Below are 25811 nucleotides of genomic sequence, written 5' to 3' on the forward strand. Positions count from 1 at the left end.
TATATACATGTGTATACATATATATATACATATATTTATGTATACATATGTTGGAAAAGACATTTCCAGAGATCCTCAATCAAAACGTGAATTAACTCAACGTGAAAATACACATTGAAAATACACAGTATGTGTACGTTTTACTTGTGTTGACAAATTTCAGAATTAGTCAAGAACGTTTGCTTTTATTGTGCAGGTTTATTTTAATTTACTCATTTAATGTTTTGACTGTTTTAATTCTAGTAGTATTATAATTATATCTTATTGTACATGTATATATTAGTCAGTTATTGTTGTTTTGATATCTTTTCAGGCCGTACAGCACTGTGGTTGTTTGTAAATGTGCTCAAAACAAATACTACGTTCATATACAATGAATTATTAAGTTAAAAAACTAATGATGAACTAAAAATAATGGTGTTAAAGATAAGAGATGATTTCACATAACTTAATGGAGTTATAGTTTTTTAGCCTGATGTTTGAAATGTACTTTTGTTCCTTAAATATTGGAAATTGAATGATCCAGAGGATTTTGGTGCAAATGTTAAAACCTTGATGTTGCTGAAGGAAATGAAAATATTTAACGTGTTACATGAACGTGTTTAACACGTTATCTCTCTGTGACAGAGGCCGGTAACATCCCGACAATGGCCTCCGTGAACTCGTCCGTGCACAGTTACACTAACGCGTCGAGCCTCACCTATCGGGACCCTTCGAGCGCGGCCGTCGCCAAAAACGTGTTTATTCTGGCTCTTGGTCTCACCATCAACTACATCAACGGGACGCTGATCCACACCTTCAGGAAACACCAGGTCAGAACCTCCCGCCATCGTTTCTGTCACTATGTTTTTGTACTACTATTTCAGGGGTCTGCAACCTTTTGGACGAAAAGAGCCATTTTTGTCATCTCTCCACCCAAATAAAATTCATTTGGAGCCGCAAAAAAAACCACACAAGATGAAGATAATAACACGTATAAAGGTTTTTATACAGACAAACTATACACAATAGTATATAATCGTCTATTTCATTAATGACATTTAAGAACTACAACATGTTCAGTTTAAACCCAACCTCTAGACCCCGTAGACCTGGTTCTTCCATTGTTTTATCGTTTGTGGCAAATAAAAGAAATTAAAATGAACACACTTAACCCAAATATTTGGATTGTATGTTGTTGATGCTCGAGAAAACGATATGTGTATCCAAAGATGGACAGGACACATCCACACATGTACTGAATATTGCATTTTACGTCTACTTTGGATGTGATGCACAATATATTAAAACACTTTTATTTATTTATTTGTTGCCTTGATCTCTAAAGCTGCAGGGAGCCACTACAGAGTGGCTGAAGAGGTTGCAGACCCCTGTACTATTTGGTGTTGCGTGTACAGTAAACAGATACAAATAGATACAAAATGTTATAAATTATCTAGCACTTATTTTATTTATTGAAATGGCTGCTATTTTTGTGCAAAAAGGTTAAAGTACCACCAACATTTGGGTATAACAGTCACAATCGGCTCTTACAAAAGTAGAGGTAACAATATAAACTGCATTAAAGGTGCATTATGTAATAAATCTAAAGCATCTGGCCATAAAATCCTCCTAATGTGTCACAGAGACTCAGGAATAATGTTCATATAACAAACTGAACTCACCAACAACAACAGTGCAGACAAAATATTTGCATTAAAAAAAATATTTTGCAGACTGCAAATCATGTTTATGTTTTGAAATCATGTTTTGGCGTCATGTGGCGCCACCAACCGCCGTCTACCAATCACTGCACACTGCAGTAGAGTCTCAGCTGCCGAGCAACCACGGGTTGTCAGCCCACCAACCAAGTAAAGGTCGGGTTCTCAGTTGAAATGTACGGTGGCCCTGAGGTGCAAAACACAAACGCAAATCACAAAACACAAACGCAAATCAAAAAGACAAACGCAAATCAAAAAACACAAACGCAAATCAAAAACACAAAAACATTAACTCACAACGCAAACACAAAAGCAGAAAACACGAACACATGTTTGCGTTGTGAGTTAAAGTTTTCGCGTTTTCTGCATTTGTGTTTGCGTTGTGAGTTAATGTTTTTTCGTGTTTTCTGCTTTTGTGTTTGCGTTGTGAGTTAATGTTTTTTCGTGTTTTCTGCTTTTATGTTTGCGTTGTGAGTTAATGTTTTTTCGTGTTTTCTGCTTTTGTGTTTGCGTTGTGAGTTAATGTTTTTTCGTGTTTTCTGCTTTTGTGTTTGCGTTGTGAGTTAATGTTTTAGTGTTTTCTGCTTTTGTGTTTGCGTTGTGAGTTAATGCTTTCGTGTTTTCTGCTTTTGTGTTTGCGTTGTGAGTTAATGCTTTCGTGTTTTCTGCTTTTGTGTTTGCGTTGTGAGTTAATGTTTTTTCGTGTTTTCTGCTTTTGTGTTTGCGTTGTGAGTTAAAGTTTTCGCGTTTTCTGCATTTGTGTTTGCGTTGTGAGTTAATGTTTTTTCGTGTTTTCTGCTTTTGTGTTTGCGTTGTGAGTTAATGTTTTTTCGTGTTTTCTGCTTTTGTGTTTGCGTTGTGAGTTAATGTTTTCGTGTTTTCCGCTTTTGTGTTTGCGTTGTGAGTTAATGCTTTCGCGTTTTCTGCTTTTGTGTTTGCGTTGTGTTTTTTGTTTTTCCCGATTTGAGTTAATGTTTTTGTGTTTTTGATTTGCTTTTGTGTTTTTGATTTGTGTTGTGTTTTGCGTTTTGCACCTCAGGGCCACCGTAGAAATATAAGCCTGACCCAGGACTTTACTGTCCAGTACTGCACTAAACCCAACCACACCATGATGGAAACGAGACATTTACGTACAGTCTTTGATGTAAAGTTATCGGTATTAACCCCTGAATTGCTGGTATTGTGAAAAAGTTATGAATGGAAAAAAACAGTGTGGTGAAGATCAGATGATTCAAACTGACCAATTTTTTTCTTTCCTTCCAGATATTTTACACAAACCCTCGTTACGTCTTATTCATCCACCTGGTGCTGAACGACATGATCCAGCTCACCGTGACCATCTGCCTGTTCGTCTTGAGCTACATCGTCTACAGGATCCAGACGTCCTTGTGCTGCCTCTTCATCACCTTCGCCAGCTTCACCACCCTCAACACCCCTCTGAACCTGGCCGTCATGGCGGTGGAGTGCTACGTCGCCGTCTGTCTGCCGCTGCGTCACGCCGAGCTGTGCACCATCAGGAGGACGTACCTCCTGATCAGCTGGATCTGGGCGATGAGCGCCGTCTCCACTCTGCCCGATGTGTTCCTCAACGTGGCGGCGGAGCCCGAGCGCTATTTTTACACCGCGATATTTTGCGAGCGGGACAACCTGTTCCGCCACCCTATAAGTTTACAAAAAAGGGACATTTCCTTCATCATCTACCTCATCGCGGTTTGGCTGATCGTCTTCTTCACGTACTTCAAGATCTTCTTTGTCGCTCAAGCAGCTAAAGAGGCTAAAGCGGAGGAAGGAAACGCAAAGAAGGCCAGGAACACCATCTTGCTCCACGGCTTCCAGCTAGCGATGTGCATGCTCACGTACATCTACCACGCGTTGCTGAAGGCTCTGATATCCTGGTTCCCTAAACATTACGTAAACGTCATCTTCGTTTGTTACGTCTTGGTCCAGATTCTGCCGAGGTTGATCAGCCCCGTCGTGTACGGGCTGCGAGACAAGACCTTCAGACGACACCTGAGGAAGCATCTGCTGTGCTCGGCGAGAACCGGCGTCGCGCCGCGGACCAAGGCCAAACGCGGCTCGCCGTCCTAGAACCGGCAAACGGAGCGCGTTTACCGTCGTTTAACGGCACCGGCAATAAAACGTATTCTCAACTTTCAGTGTGAATTTACTTCGACCACACAGCTGAAAATAATAACCACTGACACGAGTAAGAAGAAGAGAGGATTAGCACCACGTAGATATTCTTTTAAAACAGGGCTTCTCAAAGTTTTGATACATGAGGGCCAATTTAGGAAGCCAACATTGGCCGCCAAAAGAAAAAACTGAAATAAATCCCATTTGTAATCATTTTAATGACCAGATTGCAGTTGTACAGTTTACACTTATTGGTCTGTATCCAGTAATGTCCAATAAACATTTAACAAGCTTAGTCGCTCCTGGATTAAAACTATCAACTGTAATTCACTACTTTGAGAACCAATGTTTTAAAACAAAAAATAAAAAAGTTCAGAGTTCTGAGATCGGCGTCATGCAATAAAGTTGGAATTCCAGAATTCTGTGATTATATAAGTCAGTATTCTGATTTTAAAACAGAAAAATCCCGAATCCTCATCTGTAACTCAACATTTATTGGAACTGAATATTTTGAACGTATCCAGCCTGTGTATGATATTATAATTTTAATTAGATTTTAACAGTTATTATTAATATTTGTGTATTGCATTTAATATTGTATTTTATCTATTTAATAACTAACCCTATACTATACTATGTCGTCCAAAATTTGAAAAAAAAATTTTACCCAAAATTTGACAAAAACGTCATACGATACTGTCGTACAAAAAAAAAAAAAATGTACCCAAAATTTTGGTCCAAAATTTGAAAAAAATGTTTGACAAAAAAAAAATTAAAAATTTCTTCAAAATTTGAAAAAAATGTTTGGTCCAAAATTTGAAAAAAATGTTTGGTCCAAAATTTGAAAAAAATGTTTGGTCCAAAATTTGAAAAAAATGTTTGGTCCAAAATTTGAAAAAAATGTTTGGTCCAAAATTTGAAAAGAATGTTTGGTCCAAAATTTGAAAAAAATGTTTGGTCCAAAATTTGAAAAAAATGTTTGGTCCAAAATTTGAAAAAAATGTTTGGTCCAAAATTTGAAAAGAATGTTTGGTCCAAAATTTGAAAAAAATGTTTGGTCCAAAATTTGAAAAAAATGTTTGGTCCAAAATTTGAAAAAAAGTGTTTGGTCCAAAATTTGAAAAAAATGTTTGACAAAAAATTTGAAAAAAATGTTTGACAAAAAATTTGAAAAAAATGTTTGACAAAATTTGAAAAAAATGTTTGACAAAAAAATTTGAAAAAAATGTTTGGCAAAAAATGTGAAAAAAATGTTTGACAAAAAATTTGAAAAAAATGTTTGACAAAAAATTTGAAAAAAATGTTTGACAAAAAATTTGAAAAAAATGTTTGACAAAAAATTTGAAAAAAATGTTTGACAAATTTTTTTTTAAAAATTTGACAAAAAATTTGAAAAAAATGTTTGGCAAAAAATGTGAAAAAAATGTTTGACAAAAAAATTGAAATATTTTGAAAAAAATGTTTGACAAAAAAATGTTGGTCCAACATTTGACAAAAACGTCCAAAATTTGATTTTTTTTTACAAATTGAGTATAGCATATTATAGCAACCTACCTAAGGAAGTGATATCAATGAAAACAGTGAGGACCGGCCAAAATGTCCTCACTCCGTAAAAATGACCTCACTTTGTTGGTTAAAAACCCTGACTGGTCCTCGGAATGCCGCAACTACAAGAACACACACACACACACACACACACACACACACAGATTATCGTTCATAATCCCATGACATTTTACAGTGACTGCTATAAAACTCACTCATGGTCAAAGACGTCAGACTTAGATTTGTTTATCTCACGCGACGATCAACAAGGTAAAGTATGAGGCGTCGGTCAAACGTGTGATTATGATGATTATGATGATGATGATGATTATGATGATTATGATGATTATGATGATTATGATGATTATTAACTGCTGTTATTCAATTCAGAAGATTGTGAATGTTTTACACCGTTGGCTTTGTTTGTGATTTATTTCATACAAAAATAAATGAAGTCGCCAAACTGACAGGTTTGTTTTCTTATGTGGAGAATATTTAAATATTTGGCCTTATTTTCTCAAGTAGGTGTTTTTGCAGTATATAAATGTGTCCATAATTTAAATTTACATAATTACATGGCGAGTGTAAAAATGCGTAATGCCATTTTAAGCATTTAAGCACCTAATTGTATATGTCTCTGTGTGTGTGTGTGTGTGTATACATACATACATGCACACGCACACGCACACACACACACTACATACATATATAAATCACAGCTGCCTATAATTAGTAATAAATAATTTCTTACGTTTCTGTACTGGTTAATACACAAGTATGTAGAAGCTGCGTATACTATATATATATATGTATATGTATATATATATAAACATACATACATACATATATATATATACACACACACACACACACACACACACACATATATGTATATTGTGTATAAGAAGAAATTAGATTTTTGAAATTATATATTATAATTATACATAACTGTTATTGAAACTGAACGGAAAAAAATTGTTGAAATGTTGTTGAATTATAATTTTTTACTCGTATTCCTGAGCCAAAAAAGTCTTTTGTTTTCGTGTTTGAATTTTTCAGACACGGATTTGCATTTTTATCACAACATCCCCGTCTTATTCACGACGCGCACCGTGTTGTTCTCCTTTCTCCACAGACTCATGAACTTTTCAAACACGGGCAGAAATGTAACGACGCTCGTCGTCCGGGACACTTTACAGACGGCCGTCGTCAAGAACCTGATCACTGTGGTTCTCTGCATCTCCATCAACTACGTCAACGGCACTCTGGTGCACACGTTCACCAAACACCAGGTCTGAGTCTCGTCTTTGTGTCCACGTCCACTTCAATGCAGTGCAACAACACATTCACTTTGCCCATCTATGTTTTTGACTTTTGTATGTATACATACATATATATATATATATATATATATATATATATACATACATACATATATATATACATACATACATATATAAACATATATATATATACACATATATATACATATATATATATATATACACATATATATACATATATATATATATATATATACATACATACATATATAAACATATATATATATATATACACACACATATATACATACACATATATATACATACATATATATAAATATATACATATAAATATACATATATATACACATACATATATACATGCATATATACATAAGCATATATATGCATATATACATATACATATATATACATACATATACATATGTCAAAAACATAGACGGGCATGTATATATATATGTATATTTATATATATATACATAGATATACATATATACATATATATATACACATATGTACGTACACATATATATATATATATATACATACATATATACAGACATATACATATGCATATATATATATATATACATACATATACATATGCATATATATACATACATATACATACATACATGTTCCATATCAAAACAAATACTTTTATTTTGACATCAACGAAATACAAAACATCAAGCAACACCAAAAGCATCTGCAAAGTGATGCACAGAAGTTTTTCCTGGTTCTACAGTAAAGTAATGAGCAAATGTGTTGGTTTAATGTGAGCTAACAGCTCGTGGTCACATGACACAGTCACGTTTCAGTCTCCAGTGATTTCTAGAGTCGAAATGTACGCGATGGAAACAGGAAATTAAGTCCAATCTTAAGATTGTATGAATAAATATGGATAAAAATCCATGTAAATTTGAATATCGATATATTTTTGAATATTTGTCCAGAGACCGACGATAGTGTCTCAGGAGAATCGCCAAACAAAAAAAAGGAAATAAACAGCTTGATAGAACAAATTTGAAACCATTTATCCCATTTGGAAGATTTTATCCGACGATCACGGCCTGACCACTTGTGTCCTTCATTACAGGTTTTCAACATGAACCCTCGCTACATCCTGTACATCCATCTGGTGATCAACGACATCATCCTGCTGACCATGTTCACCCTCATTCAAGTCCTGAGTTACATCGTGTACACTCTCAACGTCTCCTTCTGCGTAGTTCTGCTGCTTGTGGCGATGTGTTCGAGCATCAACAATCCGCTAACGCTCGCCGTCATGGCCGTAGAGTGCTACGTCGCCATATGCTTCCCGCTCCGACACAACCAGATCTGCACGGTCAAGAAAACGTACGCCGTGATCGGAGCGATATGGATGCTGAGTTCCCTCGCCATCGTCCCAGACTTATTTGTCTCCTTGGCCACAGAGTCCATGGAATTCTTTAATTCCAGAGTTTTCTGCCTATCAACAAACATTTTCAGGCATCCTTATTTCATCGAGAAGAGAGACATCGTCGACCGAGTATTTCTGGTCGCTGTTTGGATCGTTCTGTTCTACACGTACTTCAGGATCCTCACCACCGCAAAAGCAGCCGCTACAGACGCCAAGAAGGCGAGGAACACTGTCCTCCTGCACGGCTTCCAGCTGCTGCTGTGTATGCTCACCTACGTTTATAACTTAACCATCGAAGGCCTGACGTCCTTGTTCCCGAGAGGATTTCTGGCCGTTCGCTTTGCCGTCTCGATATTTATTCACGTTCTTCCGCGACTCATCAGTCCGGCGGTTTACGGGCTGCGAGACAAGACTTTCAGAAAGTACCTGAATGATGGTCTGTTCTGTTCAACATGTGCCGACACTCAAAAACACCAAAAGAGAGAAAATAAACCCTAAAAGGCCTTTGTGAAGTCATGTTTTAGATGCTCCTGTTACGCTAGCACATCTGTATTTTGAAAGTAGAAAGAAACACAATGTAATAAATATGTGTGGAGACATTGTGACACTGACTGCAGTTGCTTTTGTTGGTGTGTTTAGTTTTCAAATACAACAGTTTTTTTTGTCTTCAAACAAATAAAAGGAAGGAATTTTACTGATTAGTATTCTTGCAAATGTCTCCAGTATGCAGTCTTGTATGAAGTACCGAAAATATATAAGTATCTTACTAGAAAATACCTTTGGTAGAAGTTGATGTTTTATCATATGCCTCAAGTAAAAATCTTAAAATATGTGACATATATTGTAATTTTCTGATAAAAAAAATGTAGTATCAGTGTGTGTTTTCTTTCAAGTGGAAGATTGTGGGTTCAATTCCTGGCTCTGCTAGTCTATATGTGTCCTTGAGCAAGACTAATGAAGTGATTGCACTTGGAGACCGGGGTCTGATTCTACCGGTTTAGAGGTTTAAAACGAGCTGTCAATCACCCTAATTGACCAAGGTAAGCCAGAGCTATGGCGCTGTGTAACTGAAGATGCTGCAGAGTCACAGAGTTGTTATTACGCACCGCACAGGAAGCATCAATTTACAGAGAGTTATCATACTTTTTTTTTTTTTTCAAAACATGTTCTTTTTAGATCTGTAGTGACATGTAAATAAAATTAAATGGGTTTTTAATAATTTGGTACCTAAGAAATCTCAAATGGCACAGATGGTGCCAAACTGTGCCAAAAGTGAGAACGCCCAGACATCTCTTTAATAAAACCTCTGTAATTTGACTCTGCTTCATTTTCGCAACATCAGACTTTGCACAGCTCATGTCCACATGTTGTTACATGACCTCCATGTGTTTTTAAGCTCCTACTGCATATTTTAAAGGTAATATTTGCTTTAAAATGCAATATTTTTTTAGGCGAGAAAAAAATCCTTCAGTTATGCTGTGTTCCATGTACATTTACTCTGACACAGTGGCATCTACATTAAAACTTACACCTCTGGTGGAATCTCACAAGTGTTATCTGTAGTTTGATACCAAGATAATCCACATAGAGCTTGTAACTGCAGAGATTTAGTTTGGGCATGTCATTTTAGAGCAGGGACTCCAAAAAGAGGGTCAGGGAAGAAGTGGTTAATGGACAGAATTGGGTCAGTATTGGGTCTCTGTTTTTTTTTTGCAGATGATGTAGTCCTGTTTGCGTCGTCGGGCTGCGATCGTCAACTCACACTGGAGCGGTTCACAAAACAAAAACAACGTTTCACTCTGTTGGGTCACTTGGGGAAATGTTTGACACCGGCTAATTACATGTGGAGTCCCTCAGGGGTCAATACTTGGACCCCTTCTGTTTAGCCTATATGGTGCCTTTGGGTCAAATTCTGCTGAAAAATCAAATGTTAGGGTTAGATATTATGTATATGTAATAATATATTGTTCATCTATATGTCCAACGAAATGTTTCCATTAAATTTTCACAAGGACACACATAAAAAAAGAAAACATATTTGGTCATAATCCCATGAGATTTAGAGTGACGACTATAAATCTGACTCACGGTCAAAGACGCCAGACTTATATTAGTTTTTGATACGTGACGATCCAGACGGTAAGTATCAGCTCTTTCTCTGTTGATGATATTTGTAATTATATTATATTATATATGCATGTGATTCTGCTCAGTTTATTCTCACATGTAGCAGATTGAGACTTTAGAATATGATGACAATGTCATCATATTCCTTGTTAACATGTCAGATTAATATTTTCATGTATGTTTGGTCACTGGGACGCGTGAAGCAGCAGAGCCATCACAAATTATTTTAGTTATTTTTCTGCTGTAAAAATGAAAAAGCACAGTAATAAGTGATGTGTATTACTGTATATTCTTTTAAACTGAGTTATGTTTTTACTCTGCTTTAGTTCATCTGTTAGACTGTTTTTAACACAGTCGTCCTGGCACACTTTAGTTTCCCTCTTAAATTATATATAAATGCCTTTATTTTATTTGGAAGTAAATATTTTTAAGAAGTTAATTTGTGTTCGTTACTATGTCCTGCATTATTTATTAATCCGATTGCCCTTTTCTGCATTATATACATATATACTACTCACAAAAAGCTAGGGATATTAATATCCCTATGAAAAGTTCATGCTACGGTGATATTCTACCAGGCATTAAAGTAGAAGGATGTTACGGTTATATACGTTCCCACAATTTATAGATAGATTACTATTATGTTGTTTTTTCCTCTCATTTTGTTCTTGTTTATCTTTAATGTAACCATTAGGGATCTCTGGTGAGACGTTGTGAAGAAGCCGATCGACAGACTCATGAACTTTTCAAACGCGGGCAGAAATGCAACAACGCCCGTCGTCCGGGACACTTTACAGGCGGCCATCGTCAAGAACGTGATCATTGTGGTTCTCTGCATCTCCATCAACTACGTCAACGGCACTCTGGTGCACACGTTCACCAAACACCAGGTCTGAGTTTCATCTTTGTGTCCACGTCCATGTCAAATGTTCTGGTGTAACTGGAGTTTGTGAATGTGTGAGGGTTTTCTCCCTAGTCAAGTACAAGTACTGGTCTAAAAATGGGTTTAATTAAAAAGTAAAAAAAAGTCCTCACCTTTCCACATCATTCACCTGTGCCCATATATCTTTTAAATTCAGTAATGGATGCGAGGTTAACATATGTACCCTCACAGTACTTCAAAAACATACATAAGAAAAAGTAAAATGATATATTTTAAATATAACATGTACATTAAAAAAACACTTTCATTACATCATGAAAGAGATTTTCACAGAACTAATGCTGTAAATGTGTATAAAATGAGTATATTTCTAACTCATTACCAATTTCATAAGAGTTCCATTATTGCACTTTTTATTTAGTATCATGCATCCATTTTCTACCGCTTTATCCTGCACACGGGATGTCTTGGCTACATAATCCCCATATTGCAAGTTTTTGGACTGTGGAAGGAAGCCAATGGAACCCGTAGAAAACAGAGAGAACATACAAGGTTCATGCAGAAAGGCCCTTGTTCCAACCGGTCCAAAAGCAGGTTTGGGGTTCAGGCAAATTGGACACGGTCGACTTGTCCAGGTTGTACCCCGTCTTTCGCTCTATGTCAGCTGGGTTTGGCACCAGTGCCCCGCACGACCCTCATGTGGAGGATAAATTGGTAGAACATTGATGGATATGGATATGTTTTTGGACTGTGGGAGGAAGCCGGAGAACCCGGGGAGAACACGCAAACTTCATGCAGAAAGGCCCTTGTTCCAATTGGGGCTTGAACCCGGGTCTTATTGCTGCAAAGGCAAGAGTGGAAACCATTACAGCACCATGTGGCCCAATTCAAGATATTCATCCAATATCACCCTTCAAAGTTGTCCAGCAGAGGGCAGTGTGAGCACAGCCTGACCACTTGTGTCCTTCATTACAGGTTTTCAACATGAACCCTCGCTACATCCTGTACATCCATCTGGTGATCAACGACATCATCCTGCTGATCATGTTCACCCTCCTTCATGTCCTGAGGTACATAGTGTACACTCTCAACGTCTCCTTCTGTATAGTTCTGCTGCTTATAAGTATGTGCGCAAGCATCAACAATCCGCTAACGCTCGCCGTCATGGCCGTAGAGTGCTACGTCGCCATATGCTTCCCGCTCCGACACAACCAGATCTGTACGGTCAAGAAAACGTACGCTGTGATCGGAGCGATATGGATGCTGACTTCGCTCGTAGTTTTCCCAGACTTATTTGTCTCCTTGGCCACAGAACCCACGGAATTCTTTCATTCCAGAATGTTCTGCTTTCTAACAAATATTTTTAGACATCCTTATCTCAAAGAGAAGAGAGACATCGTCGACCAAGTATTTCTGGTCGTTGTTTGGATCGTTCTGTTCTACACGTACTTCAGGATCCTCACCACTGCAAAAGCAGCCGCTACAGACGCCAAGAAGGCGAGGAACACTGTCCTCCTGCACGGCTTCCAGCTGCTGCTGTGTATGCTCACCTACGTTCATTATATCGCCATTGAAGGCCTGATATCCTTGTTCCCAAAAGCTCTACTGACCGTTCACTTTTGCGTCTCGATATTTATTCACGTTCTTCCGCGAAGCATCAGTCCGGTGGTTTACGGGCTGCGAGACAAGACTTTCAGAAAGTACCTGAGAAATGATCTGTTCTGTTCATCATGTGCTGACACTCAAAAACACAAAAGACAGAAAATAAACCCTAAAAGGCCTTTGTGAAGTCATGTTTTAGATGCTCCTGCTATGATAGCACACTTGTATTTTCAAAATAGACAAAACATGATAAAATAAATACATGTGGAGACAGTGTTGTGACAGTCACTGCAGCATTTTTGTCCGTTTTTCCCTTCTTTCTGTATTTCTCATCACCCATGTTTCAAGCTGAGATGTCATAAGATGTCACTTTTTATCCAAAATTCTGATATCTGGTTAAACAAAAAGGTAGAAGTTCAAACTCCAACCTTTAAAACTTGCTTGAGTACAAATTGTACAGCCTTGAAGCTCCTCACACCGTCTGAAGTAATTACTGCCTTGGCCAGCAGAGGGCACAGTGAGAGCAGCGTGGCATTGGACATGCTCTAAATTCCTCAGCAAAAGAGGCAATGATCTTTCGTTGCACTTCAAGTTAGGGTGGGAGATCATTTCCTGGAACATTATCACCATTCGGTTCCATTCTGTGTCTGGTTGGCTTCAGCTTAACCGGGCTAGGGTCACAGGGGCCTTAGCAAGGAAGCCCAGAACCTAGCCGCTTCTACCAGCTCCGAGAGCTGAGAAATATAATCCCTTCAGCTTGTCCTGGGTTGGCCATGGGGTCTCCTCACAGAAGGACATGCTTTCGGTCATTACCCAAAGCTCATGTCCATAGGTGAGGGTTGGCACGTAGATCGAACAGTAAACGGAGAACTTCGCCTTCTGGCTTAGCTCCCCCGTCACCACAGCATACCGGATGAGCTGCCCCAATCCGCCTGTCGATCTCAAGCTCCATCTTTCCCTCACTTGTGAACAAGTCCCCAAGATACTTAAACTACTCCACTTGAGGAAGGACCCGTCCCGCTACCCGAAGTGGGCACTCCAACATTTTCCGGCTGAGAACCATGGCCTTGGATTTGGAGATGCTGATCCTCAACCCAATCGCTTCACACTTGGTTGCAAAACACCTCGGCGGTGGCAGAGCCCCTGGGATGGACAGGATTTGCCCTGGGTATCTCAAGCCTTTGGATGTTGTGGGGCCGTCTTGGCTGATAGGCCTGTGCAACATTGCGTGGTCAATGGGGACATGCATGTGGAGTGGCAGTCTGGGGGGGGGGGGGGGTTCCCATCTTTAAGAAAGGGGACCAGAGGGTATGTCCTAACTATCATGGGATCACACAACTCAGCCTCCAGAGGAAGGTCTACTCAAAGGTACTCGAGAAGATGGTTGAACCCCGGACTTAACCCTTGCTAGGGTTCTGGAGGGGACATGGGAGTTTGCCCAACCTGTTCACATGTGTTTTGCGGATCTGGAGAAGACTTTTGGCCATGTCCCCAGGGGCGTCCTGTGGGGGGTGCTCTGGGATTATGGGGAAGATGGGCCTTTGCTAAGGGCCATTCAGTCCCAATACCGAATGAGTGCAAGTCTGGTTCCTGTTGTCGGCAGTTAGTCGGAACTTTTATTTTCGGTGTGGGTTGGACTCCGTCAAGGCTGACCTTTGTCACAGATTCTGTTCAGAACTTTCATTCACAAATTCACTGACAATCTCTGCACGATGCATATTGGTCATAACGTGCACATTTCAACACACTGTGAACGACCTTCTCAATAACTTATACTTTTTATGTTTTTATATTTTAAGGTGCCATATGTAAGAATGTGGCCAAAAACAGTTACTACATTCAAATTAAAAATAACGAGGTCTTTTAGGTTTTGTTTTCAGACGTGGCAAACTGGCAACCCGTGGTTGCTCGGCAGCTGAGACTCTACTGACTGCAATGATTGGTAGATGGCGGTAGGTGGCGCCACATGACGCCAAAACATGATTTCAAAACATAAACATGATTTTCTGTTCTGTACTGTTGTTGTTTGTTATATGAACATTATTCCTGAGTCTCTGTGACATATTAGGAGGATTTTATGGCCAGTTGCTTTAGATTTATTACATAATGCACCTTTAAAAAAATAATTATAATACAAATAAAATAATAATTCTACTCTTTTGTTTATATATTTATTTGTTTGTTGTATTCGAACAAAAAGTGCAACCAAGTCAAACTCCTTTAATAAAGTTGATTCTGATCCCGATGATGTCGATGTAATAATATTACCTAAACTTTTCCGTGAAATATGGATAAAAGTTCTCAAGGACACACACACACATAAAAAACCCCAACAGATTACTGTCCATAATCCCATGACATTTACGGTCACTATTATATACCTCACACACGGTCAAAGGCGTCAGACTGAGATTATTTTCTGATACGTGACGATCCACAAGGTGAGTATCGACAAGGCCAGGATGTTATGATTATAACTGTATTATCATGTGTTTGTGTGTGATTCTGTTCAGTTTATTCTCACATGTAGCAGACTGTGACTTTAGAATACGACGACATTGTCGGCATATTATTCATTAACATGTTAGATTATTATTCTCATGTATGTTTTGCTCACGGGGATTCGTGAAGCAGCAGAGCCATCGCAAGTGTTTTCCTGCTGGAATACGAAAAAGCGCAGTAATAAGCGACAACATGATTTAAGTAAATAAATAATGACAAACTGTAGTCATTAAATTAAATTAAATTAAATTAAATACAAAACATAATTTTTATAATTACAACTGCTGGTATTTATTCAGAAGATTGTGAATGCACTGTTGCACCATTGAAGGTTTGTCTTTCTTTGTCATTCATTTCATTATAATTCACTTGAAATTCTACACTTTACCATTTTATTAGTGTGACCACATTTTAAACATCAAATAATCTGATTTGACACAAGTCGTAAACTGAACAGAATCACACACAAACACAAGATAATACAGTTATAGTCGTATAATCATAACAATCTGGCCTTGTTGACTCACAAGTTGATACTCACGGTAAAATAATGCAAATAATATGCATTGTATATATGTATATGTATATATATATATATTTATATGTAATGCATATTATTCATCAAATTATAACATGTATTTGTGTGATACCGCATGTTATTATTATAATAATAATAATAATAGAGAAATTCTCATACTGTTCTTGTTCATCTTTAATGTAACCATTAGGGGTCGCTGGCGTGACGTTGTGAAGAAGCCGCTCGACAGACTCATGAACTTTTCAAACGCGGGCAGAAATGCAACAACGCTCGTGGTCCGGGACACTTTTCAGGCGGCCATCGTCAAGAACGTGATCATTGTGGTTCTCTGCATCTTCATCAACTACGTCAACGGCACTCTGGTGCACACGTTCACCAAACACCAGGTCTGAGTCGACGCAGTGCAACAACACATTCATTTTGTAGCATGTAGTGGTTTAAGTCGGTTTAAATGTGCGTGGGTTTTCTCCGGGTTCTCCGGTTTCCTCCCACAGTAAAAAAGCATTCAGGTTTGGGGTTTAGGCAAATTGGACAAATTGGTTGACTTGTCCAGGTTTAACCCGGTCTTGAGCTGTATGTCAGCTGGGTTTGGCACCAGTGCCCCCCACGACCCTCATGTGGAGGATAAAGTGGTAGAACAGGGGTTCTCAAAGTGTTGATACCGGAGGGCTAATTTAGGAACCCAACATTGGACTGAGGGCCGCCAAAGAAAAAAAAAAACAAAGAAATCCCATTTGTAATAATTTTAATGACCAGATTGCAGTTCTACAGTTTAGCGTTAAGTAATATAAGCGTTAATATAATGTAATTTAAGCATTAATATAATAACACTTTATAATTTACTGGGTAATTATCAAGTATTTTGGCCGTTGTTCTTACCTTCTAATTACAGGTTAATACCAAGAAACACATTTCATATATTTACTGGGTAAATAGCTAGTAATTGGGGGCTGTAGCTACCTGCTTATTACCAGCTTATAACCCAATAATACACTAAAATTCACCATGTAGAAACCAGGTAAATACCCAATATTTTTGTTTACACTTATTGCTCTGTATCCAGTAATGTCCAATAAACATTTAACAAGCTTAGTAGCTCCTGGATTAAAACTATCAACTGTAATTCATTCATGGCCGCCATTGGCCCCCGGGCTGCACTTTGAGAACCAATGTGGTAGAACATTGATGGACATTGGTATAATACATGTTTTTGGACTGTGGATGGAAAACCTGAGAACCCGGGGAGAACATGCAAACTTCGTGCAGAAAGGCCCTTGTTCAACTGGGGCTCAAACCCAGGCCTTCTTGTTGCAAAGGCAAGAGTGCAAACCACTACACCACCATGTGGCCCAATTCAAAATATTCATCCAATATCACCCTTCAAAATTGTCCAGCAGAGGGCAGTGTGAACACAGCCTGACCACTTGTGTCCTTCATTACAGGTTTTCAACATGAACCCTCGCTACATCCTGTACATCCATCTGGTGATCAACGACATCATCCTCCTGACCGTATTCACCCTGCTTTTTGTCCTGAGTTACATCGTGTACACTCTCAACGTCTCCTTCTGCATAGTTCTGCTGCTTGTGGCGATGTGTTCGAGCATCAACAATCCTCTAACGCTCGCCGTCATGGCCGTAGAGTGTTACATCGCCATATGCTTCCCGCTCCGACACACCCAGATCTGCACGGTCAAGAAAACGTACGCCGCGATCGGAGTGATATGGACGGTGAGTTCCCTCGTATACTTCTCGGACTTATTCGTCTCCTTGGCCACGGAACCCACGGAATTCTTCCATTCCAGACGTTTCTGCTTTCCGACAAACATTTTTAGATATCCTTATTTCATCGAGAAGAGAAACGCAGTCAACCAAGCACTTCTGGTTGTCGTTTGGATCGTTCTGTTCTACACGTACTTCAGGATCCTCACCACTGCAAAAGCAGCCGCTACAGACGCCAAGAAGGCGAGGAACACTGTCCTCCTGCACGGCTTCCAGCTGCTGCTGTGTATGCTCACCTACGTTCATTATTTAACCATTGAAGGCCTGATATCCTTGTTCCCAAAAGGAGTTCTGGCCGTTCGCTTTGCCGTCTCAATTGTTATTCAAGTTTTTCCGCGACTCATCAGTCCGGTGGTTTACGGGCTGCGAGACAAGACTTTCAGAAAGTACCTGAGAAATGATCTGTTCTGTTCATCATGTGCTGACACTCAAAAACACAAAAGACAGAAAATAAACCCTAAAAGGCCTTTGTGAAGTCATGTTTTAGATGCTCCTGCTATGATAGCACACTTGTATTTTCAAAATAGACAAAACATGATAAAATAAATACATGTGGAGACAGTGTTGTGACAGTCACTGCAGCATTTTTGTCCGTTTTTCCCTTCTTTCTGTATTTCTCATCACCCAGGTAACCCAACCAGGAGTGATCGGACCATGTTTCAAGCTGAGATGTCATAAGATGTCACTTTTTATCCAAAATTCTGATATCTGGTTAAACAAAAAGGTAGAAGTTCAAACTCCAACCTTTAAAACTTGCTTGAGTACAAATTGTACAGCCTTGAAGCTCCTCACACCGTCTGAAGTAATTACTGCCTTGGCCAGCAGAGGGCACAGTGAGAGCAGCGTGGCATTGGACATGCTCTAAATTCCTCAGCAAAAGAGGCAATGATCTTATGTTGCACTTCAAGTAAGGGTGGGAGATCATTTCCTGGAACATTATCACCATTCGGTTCCATTCTGTGTCTGGTTGGCTTCAGCTTAACCGGGCTAGGGTCACAGGGGCCTTAGCAAGGAAGCCCAGAACCTAGCCGCTTCTACCAGCTCCGAGAGCTGAGAAATATAATCCCTTCAGCTTGTCCTGGGTTGGCCATGGGGTCTCCTCACAGAAGGACATGCTTTCGGTCATTACCCAAAGCTCATGTCCATAGGTGAGGGTTGGCACGTAGATCGAACAGAGAACTTCGCCTTCTGGCTTAGCTCCCCCGTCACCACAGCATACCGGATGAGCTGCCCCAATCCGCCTGTCGATCTCAAGCTCCATCTTTCCCTCACTTGTGAACAAGTCCCCAAGATACTTAAACTACTCCACTTGAGGAAGGACCCGTCCCGCTACCCGAAGTGGGCACTCCAACATTTTCCGGCTGAGAACCATGGCCTTGGATTTGGAGATGCTGATCCTCAACCCAATCGCTTCACACTTGGTTGCAAAACACCTCGGCGGTGGCAGAGCCCCTGGGATGGACAGGATTTGCCCTGGGTATCTCAAGCCTTTGGATGTTGTGGGGCTGTCTTGGCTGATAGGCCTGTGCAACATTGCGTGGTCAATGGGGACATGCATGTGGAGTGGCAGTCTGGGGGGGTGTTCCCATCTTTAAGAGAGGGGACCAGAGGGTACGTTCCAAATATCGAGGGATCACACAACTCAGCCTCCCCAGAAAGGTCTACTCAAAGGTACTCGAGAAGATGGTTGAACCCCGGACTTAACCCTTGCTAGGGTTCTGGAGAGGACATGGGAGTTTGCCCAACCTGTTCACATGTGTTTTGTGGATCTGGAGAAGACTTATGGCCATGTCCCCAGGGGCATCCTGTGGGGGGTGCTCTGGGATTATGGGGAGGATGGGCCTTTGCCAAGGGCCATTCAGTCCCGGAATGAGTGTGAGTCCGGTTCCTGTTGTCGGCAGTAAGTCGGACCTGTTTTCCCGGTGTGGGTTGGACTCCGTCAAGGCTGACCTTGGTCACAGATCCTGTTCATAACTTTCATGGATGAACTTTTATGGAGCATCTTCGAAACTGGAGCTTCTGACTTGAACAAATTCACTGACAATCTCTGCACGATGCATATTCATAACGGTCATAACGTGCACATTTGAACATACTGTGAACGACCTTCTCGATAACTTATAACTCGATAACGATACTTTTTTTGTTTTATTTTTATATTTAAAGGCGCCATATGTAAGAATGTGTTCAAAAACAGTTGCTACATTCAAATTCAAAATACCGAGGTCTTTTAGGTTTCGTTTTCTGACGTAACCGGCAACCGGTGGTTGCTCGGCAGCTGAGACTCTACTGACTGCAATGATTGGTAGACAGCGGTAGGTGGCGCCACATGACACCAAAACATGATTTCAAAACATAAACATGATTTGCAGTCTGCAAAATATTTTTTTCGAATGTAAACATTTTGTCTGTACTGTTGTTGTTTGTTATATGAACATTATTCCTGAGTCTCTGTGACATATTAGGAGGATTTTATGGCCAGTTGCTTTAGATTTATTACATAATGCACCTTTAAAAAAATAATTATAATACAAATAAAATAATTCTACTCTTTTGTTTATATATCTATTCGTTTGTTGTATTCGAACAAAAAGTGCAACCAAGTCAAACTCCTTTAATAAAGTTGATTCTGATCCCGATGATGTCGATGTAATAATATTACCTAAACTTTTCCGTGAAATATGGATAAAAGTTCTCAAGGACACACACACACATAAAAAACCCCAACAGATTACTGTCCATAATCCCATGACATTTACGGTCACTATTATATACCTCACACACGGTCAAAGGCGTCAGACTGAGATTATTTTCTGATACGTGACGATCCACAAGGTGAGTATCGACAAGGCCAGGATGTTATGATTATAACTGTATTATCATGTGTTTGTGTGTGATTCTGTTCAGTTTATTCTCACATGTAGCAGACTGTGACTTTAGAATACGACGACATTGTCGGCATATTATTCATTAACATGTTAGATTATTATTCTCATGTATGTTTTGCTCACGGGGATTCGTGAAGCAGCAGAGCCATCGCAAGTGTTTTCCTGCTGGAATACGAAAAAGCGCAGTAATAAGCGACAACATGATTTAAGTAAATAAATAATGACAAACTGTAGTCATTAAATTAAATTAAATTAAATTAAATACAAAACATAATTTTTATAATTACAACTGCTGGTATTTATTCAGAAGATTGTGAATGCACTGTTGCACCATTGAAGGTTTGTCTTTCTTTGTCATTCATTTCATTATAATTCACTTGAAATTCTACACTTTACCATTTTATTAGTGTGACCACATTTTAAACATCAAATAATCTGATTTGACACAAGTCGTAAACTGAACAGAATCACACACAAACACAAGATAATACAGTTATAGTCGTATAATCATAACAATCTGGCCTTGTTGACTCACAAGTTGATACTCACGGTAAAATAATGCAAATAATATGCATTGTATATATGTATATGTATATATATATATATTTATATGTAATGCATATTATTCATCAAATTATAACATGTATTTGTGTGATACCGCATGTTATTATTATAATAATAATAATAATAGAGAAATTCTCATACTGTTCTTGTTCATCTTTAATGTAACCATTAGGGGTCGCTGGCGTGACGTTGTGAAGAAGCCGCTCGACAGACTCATGAACTTTTCAAACGCGGGCAGAAATGCAACAACGCTCGTGGTCCGGGACACTTTTCAGGCGGCCATCGTCAAGAACGTGATCATTGTGGTTCTCTGCATCTTCATCAACTACGTCAACGGCACTCTGGTGCACACGTTCACCAAACACCAGGTCTGAGTCGACGCAGTGCAACAACACATTCATTTTGTAGCATGTAGTGGTTTAAGTGGAGTTTAAAAGTGCGTGGGTTTTTTTCCGGGTTCTCTGTTTTTTTCCTACAGTCCTAAAAACATGCAGGTTTGGGGATTAGACAAACTGGACACTGTCCACCTGTCCAGGTTTTACCCCGTTTTTAGCCCTATGACAGCTGGGATTGGCACCAGTGCCCCCCACGACTAGATCGGATAATTAAAAAAGCCGGCTCGGTCTGTGGCTGTCCCCTGGACTCCATCGAGGTCATCCAAGAGAGGAGGGTACTGGCCAAACTATCGGCCATCATGGACAACACCTCTCACCCACTGCACAAGACTGTTGGGGCCTTGAGAAGCTCCTTCAGTCAGAGACTGATGCACCCTAAGTGCAGGACGGAGCGGCTCCGCAGGTCGTTCATTCCTACTGCTGTCCGTCTGTACAACAGTGTGCAAACCAAATAACTATGTTTGTGTCACTGCTGTATTAGTCTGTTATTGTTTACAGTTTTTGTTCCTCGTTTTTAGCTGGTCTGTTAAGTTATTGTTTACAGTTTTTTGTTTTTCGTTTTTAACTGGTCTGTCAAGTTATTGTTTACAGTTTTGTTGTTTTGTTTTGAACTGGTCTGTTAAGTTATTGTTACAGTTTTTGTTTTTTTGTTGTTTAACTGGTCTGTTATGTTTATTGTTTACAGTTCAGTTTCTTGTTTTAACTGGTCTGTTAAGTTATTGTTTACAGTTTTTGTTTTTTTACTGGTCTGTTAAGTTATTGTTTACAGTTTTTGTTCCTTGTCTTTAGCTGGTCTGTTTAGTTATTGTTTACAGTTGTTGTCCTGTTTGTCTTGTCTGCCTAGATTTGTCTTATTTTTACCTGAACCAAATACGCACCTTATTTACATTCACTCTTATCTTATTTCTTTCTATGTACAGTTTTTATAACATTGTGTAATTGTTAATCTGTATACGGAGCTGCTGAAACCCTGTTCTCTCCCCACTGTGGGATAAATAAAGCTATCCTATCTTATCTTAGAACATTGATGGATATTGGTATAATACATGTTTTTGGACTGTGGGAGGAAGCTGGAGAACCCGGGGAGAACATGCAAACTTCATGCAGAAAGGCCCTTGTTCCAACTGGGGCTTGAACCCGGGTCTTATTGCTGCAAAGGCAAGAGTGCAAACCATTACAGCACCATGTGGCCCAATTCAAAATATTCATCCAATATCACCCTTCAAAGTTGTCCAGCAGAGGGCAGTGTGAGCAAGGCCTGACCACTTGTGTCCTTCATTACAGGTTTTCAACATGAACCCTCGCTACATCCTGTACATCCATCTGGTGATCAACGACATCATCCTCCTGACCATATTAACCCTCCTTTTTGTCCTGAGTTACATCGTGTACACTCTCAACGTCTCCTTCTGTATCGTTACGCTGATCGTGGCGATGTGCGCGAGCATCAACAATCCTCTAACGCTCGCCGTCATGGCCGTAGAGTGTTACGTCGCCATATGCTTCCCGCTCCGACACACCCAGATCTGCACGGTCAAGAAAACGTACGCCGCGATCGGAGTGATATGGACGGTGAGTTCCCTCGTATACTTCTCGGACTTGGTCGTCTCCTTGGCCACGGAACCCACGGAATTCTTCCATTCCAGACGTTTCTGCTTTCCGACAAACATTTTAAGATATCCTTATTTCATCGAGAAGAGAAACGCAGTGGACCAAGCACTTCTGGTCGTCGTTTGGATCGTTCTGTTCTACACGTACTTCAGGATCCTCACCACCGCAAAAGCAGCCGCTACAGACGCCAAGAAGGCGAGGAACACTGTCCTCCTGCACGGCTTCCAGCTGCTGCTGTGTATGCTCACCTACGTTCATTATTTAACCATTGAAGGCCTGATATCCTTGTTCCCAAAAGGAGTTCTGGCCGTTCGCTTTGCCGTCTCAATTGTTATCCAAGTTTTTCCGCGACTCATCAGTCCGGTGGTTTACGGGCTGCGAGACAAGACTTTCAGAAAGTACCTGAAGAATGATCTGCTCTGTTCAACATGTGCCGACACTCAAAAACACAAAAGACAGAAAATATATCCTAAAAGGCCTTTGCGATGTCATGTTTTAGTCGGCCCTGCTATGCTAGCACATCTGTATTTTAAAAACAGAGAAAAATAACAATATAATAAACAATGAAAATGGTTTTCTTTGGTGTGTTGAATTTAGAATATAAGGAAAGTGTCGCTGGAAGCAGTTCTCATCTATACAGAGCTCCTGAAGTTGTGTCTGGATGGTTTTTGTGAAACCACACATGACGGCGGTTTCTTCTCTGCAGACGTTTCCACAACAAATCGTGCAACAATGCTAACTGAAAAGAAAACGTCCATCACTTTTATCTTTAGGCCAAAATATGCTGACTGCCAGAGTTGGCGTCGTTGTTGACTCAATGCACAAAAATACACTAAAGTGATTCCCGTCCTGTGTGAACGCAGCTTTAGCCGATGCCATGTTGTCGTTTGGTCTTTTTTCGGCAACAGAACCTAGTTTCTTACGACCGGGTCAAAGATCAGGAAGTACGACTCCTGTCCGTTTGAGTGTATACAAGCAGGAGAAATCAGACTTTGAATCGAATCATCTACAGCAGGGTATGTAGAACATGACAGTCAGGCGATTGATCCCTTACGGATGATGTTTCTTCAACAGTCAATTCTCAAAAAAAGCTTTAATTATTGTTGAGACAAACCGAGCAGAAAAGAAACGAGCTGCTGGACAATGTAAAGGTGTCACGATTCTCCAAATCCTTGATTCGATTCTCGATTCTTTTTTTCTCTCTGTCATTTTTAGAATCGTCTACTCTTTGTCTCATGACTGATAGAACGTCCACCACACTAAGGTCTTATTTTCCAATTTAAAATCACGTATCAACGACATGAATGTGACAATAACCAGTCAACTGTAAACTAAGTGTAAAATGAGAAGTCGTGTAGCTCTGAACGTCCAGCAATCACTGAATCTGACCTCTGACCTCACAATAACACGATCATACGTGGAAAGAAACAGATACATTCACTGATGGAAAAGCGAAAAGTCAAGCTGAGCTGAAACTGTGCAGTGGAAAAGTGCCATAAGATGAGTTTTCAAATGTTCAACTGTTTTATAAAGTTAAATAAATATTTAAAGTTTGTTTGAGTCCCTCTTGTGGTCACTGTGATGAAGTTGTTTCAGCACACACACACACACACACACACACACACACACACACACACACACACACACACACACACTAATATAAATGTCGTACCAGCGTCATCATCTCACTCAGAGTTTGTTTGATTCATGACTTTCTACGACGTAAGTACTCTTTATTTCCGTTATTTTTATTCTGTAAACAAAGAGAAAATGTCTTGATTCTGATGATTATTTTCAGTCTGTTTTTTATTATTATTTTATATATAAACTAATTGAAGGATATTAATAATATAATATGGAGCATCTGTACGTATAATGTAACTCTACATTTGCTCCTTTCTTGTGTTTTTTAACATTAAAAACAATAACATTCGTCATTAATGTGGTTTGATTGCTGTTAGATTAACACTCTGTTGAATGTTTGCTCACTGAGACACAGATGGTCCTTTATTCTGCTCTATCTGGTTGTAAAGCACAGGAATAAATGATGAAATCGTTTAAAAATATATATAATATATATATATGGATCATTAAACGTGACACAGAATGAACGTAGAACGAAAAGCACATGAGCAGAGTTTGAGTTTATGGCCCAAATGAGTCATTTTGACCTATTATTTACATTTAAAAGCGTGTAAAGACAACTTAACTGCAACGAAATTCAACAATTAATAATGTATTTTTATTGACTTAACTCATATTACTTATTGAGGAGAGTGTGCTGCTGAACAGTTGTAAATTCGGCCTTTTTAGTGTGTGATTTAATCCATTTGTACCTTTTAATCACGTGACCTGTGATCATGTTATAAAAAGCCAATGTTCTTATTGTAGTTAACAATGAAAACAGATCATCCTGTGCAAGTGCCATTGATTGAATCTCTAAAGGTATATTTGATGTTTATTACTGTTTTTATTCCTTTTAGTCGTAGATGTAATCACTGATGGTTGTAAAGGTAGTTTAATGTTGCATCTCGTGACTTTTCTTCACTGATGAATACTTGCTGATCGAGCTCTGGGAATCCATGTTTGCAGGAATAAGGCTCTGCTGCCTTTAAGCCGTCAGAGTTCACTGCAAACTTTAAATCCGCAGAGATGGAAGCTGAATCTGTTGCCTGTAAATGTTTGTTTTCCCCTCCCCCGACTGCTTTACACCTGGTTTTATGTTAACTGCTTTAAACGTGTATGGATTCCCAGCCACCAGAGCTTCCGTTGTCTCGCACTTTCACGTAACCTCCGGCGGTCTCTGGTCAAACAGGCGTGAAGAGCTGAGCTCAGC

The 25811-nt window shown here is 39.4% G+C and overlaps 5 protein-coding genes across 5 annotated transcripts; all 5 read left to right on the top strand.

The window, feature by feature from the left end:
- Positions 1 to 647: 647 nt before the first annotated feature.
- On the top strand, positions 648 to 3788 carry LOC310942670 (odorant receptor 131-2-like; the record flags this gene model as incomplete). The annotated part of the gene is made up of 2 exons (XM_083908086.1): positions 648 to 812; positions 2964 to 3788. The coding sequence occupies 2 exons, from the start codon at positions 648 to 650 to the stop codon at positions 3786 to 3788; spliced, it is 990 nt and encodes a 329-aa protein (XP_083764212.1).
- A 2765-nt stretch (positions 3789 to 6553) lies between these two features.
- On the top strand, positions 6554 to 8582 carry LOC310942671 (odorant receptor 131-2-like; the record flags this gene model as incomplete). Its single annotated transcript, XM_083908087.1, has 2 exons — positions 6554 to 6670; positions 7782 to 8582. Exon 2 carries the CDS (start codon positions 7791 to 7793, stop codon positions 8580 to 8582), a length of 792 nt encoding a protein of 263 aa, XP_083764213.1. The 5' UTR covers positions 6554 to 6670; positions 7782 to 7790.
- A 2435-nt stretch (positions 8583 to 11017) lies between these two features.
- Positions 11018 to 12882, top strand: LOC310942672 (odorant receptor 131-2-like; the record flags this gene model as incomplete). Its single annotated transcript, XM_083908088.1, has 2 exons — positions 11018 to 11101; positions 12070 to 12882. Exon 2 carries the CDS (start codon positions 12079 to 12081, stop codon positions 12880 to 12882), a length of 804 nt encoding a protein of 267 aa, XP_083764214.1. The 5' UTR covers positions 11018 to 11101; positions 12070 to 12078.
- A 3156-nt stretch (positions 12883 to 16038) lies between these two features.
- On the top strand, positions 16039 to 17991 carry LOC310942673 (odorant receptor 131-2-like; the record flags this gene model as incomplete). The annotated part of the gene is made up of 2 exons (XM_083908089.1): positions 16039 to 16122; positions 17179 to 17991. Exon 2 carries the CDS (start codon positions 17188 to 17190, stop codon positions 17989 to 17991), a length of 804 nt encoding a protein of 267 aa, XP_083764215.1. The 5' UTR covers positions 16039 to 16122; positions 17179 to 17187.
- A 664-nt stretch (positions 17992 to 18655) lies between these two features.
- Positions 18656 to 25804, top strand: LOC310942674 (odorant receptor 131-2-like; the record flags this gene model as incomplete). The annotated part of the gene is made up of 5 exons (XM_083908090.1): positions 18656 to 19128; positions 19232 to 19417; positions 21142 to 21337; positions 22649 to 23396; positions 25791 to 25804. 5 exons carry the CDS (start codon positions 18656 to 18658, stop codon positions 25802 to 25804), a joined length of 1617 nt encoding a protein of 538 aa, XP_083764216.1.
- Between the last annotated feature and the right edge of the window lie 7 nt (positions 25805 to 25811).

This window comes from Microchirus variegatus, assembly GCF_963457635.1.
Source record: "Microchirus variegatus genome assembly, chromosome: 21".
Classification (NCBI taxonomy): domain Eukaryota; kingdom Metazoa; phylum Chordata; class Actinopteri; order Pleuronectiformes; family Soleidae; genus Microchirus; species Microchirus variegatus.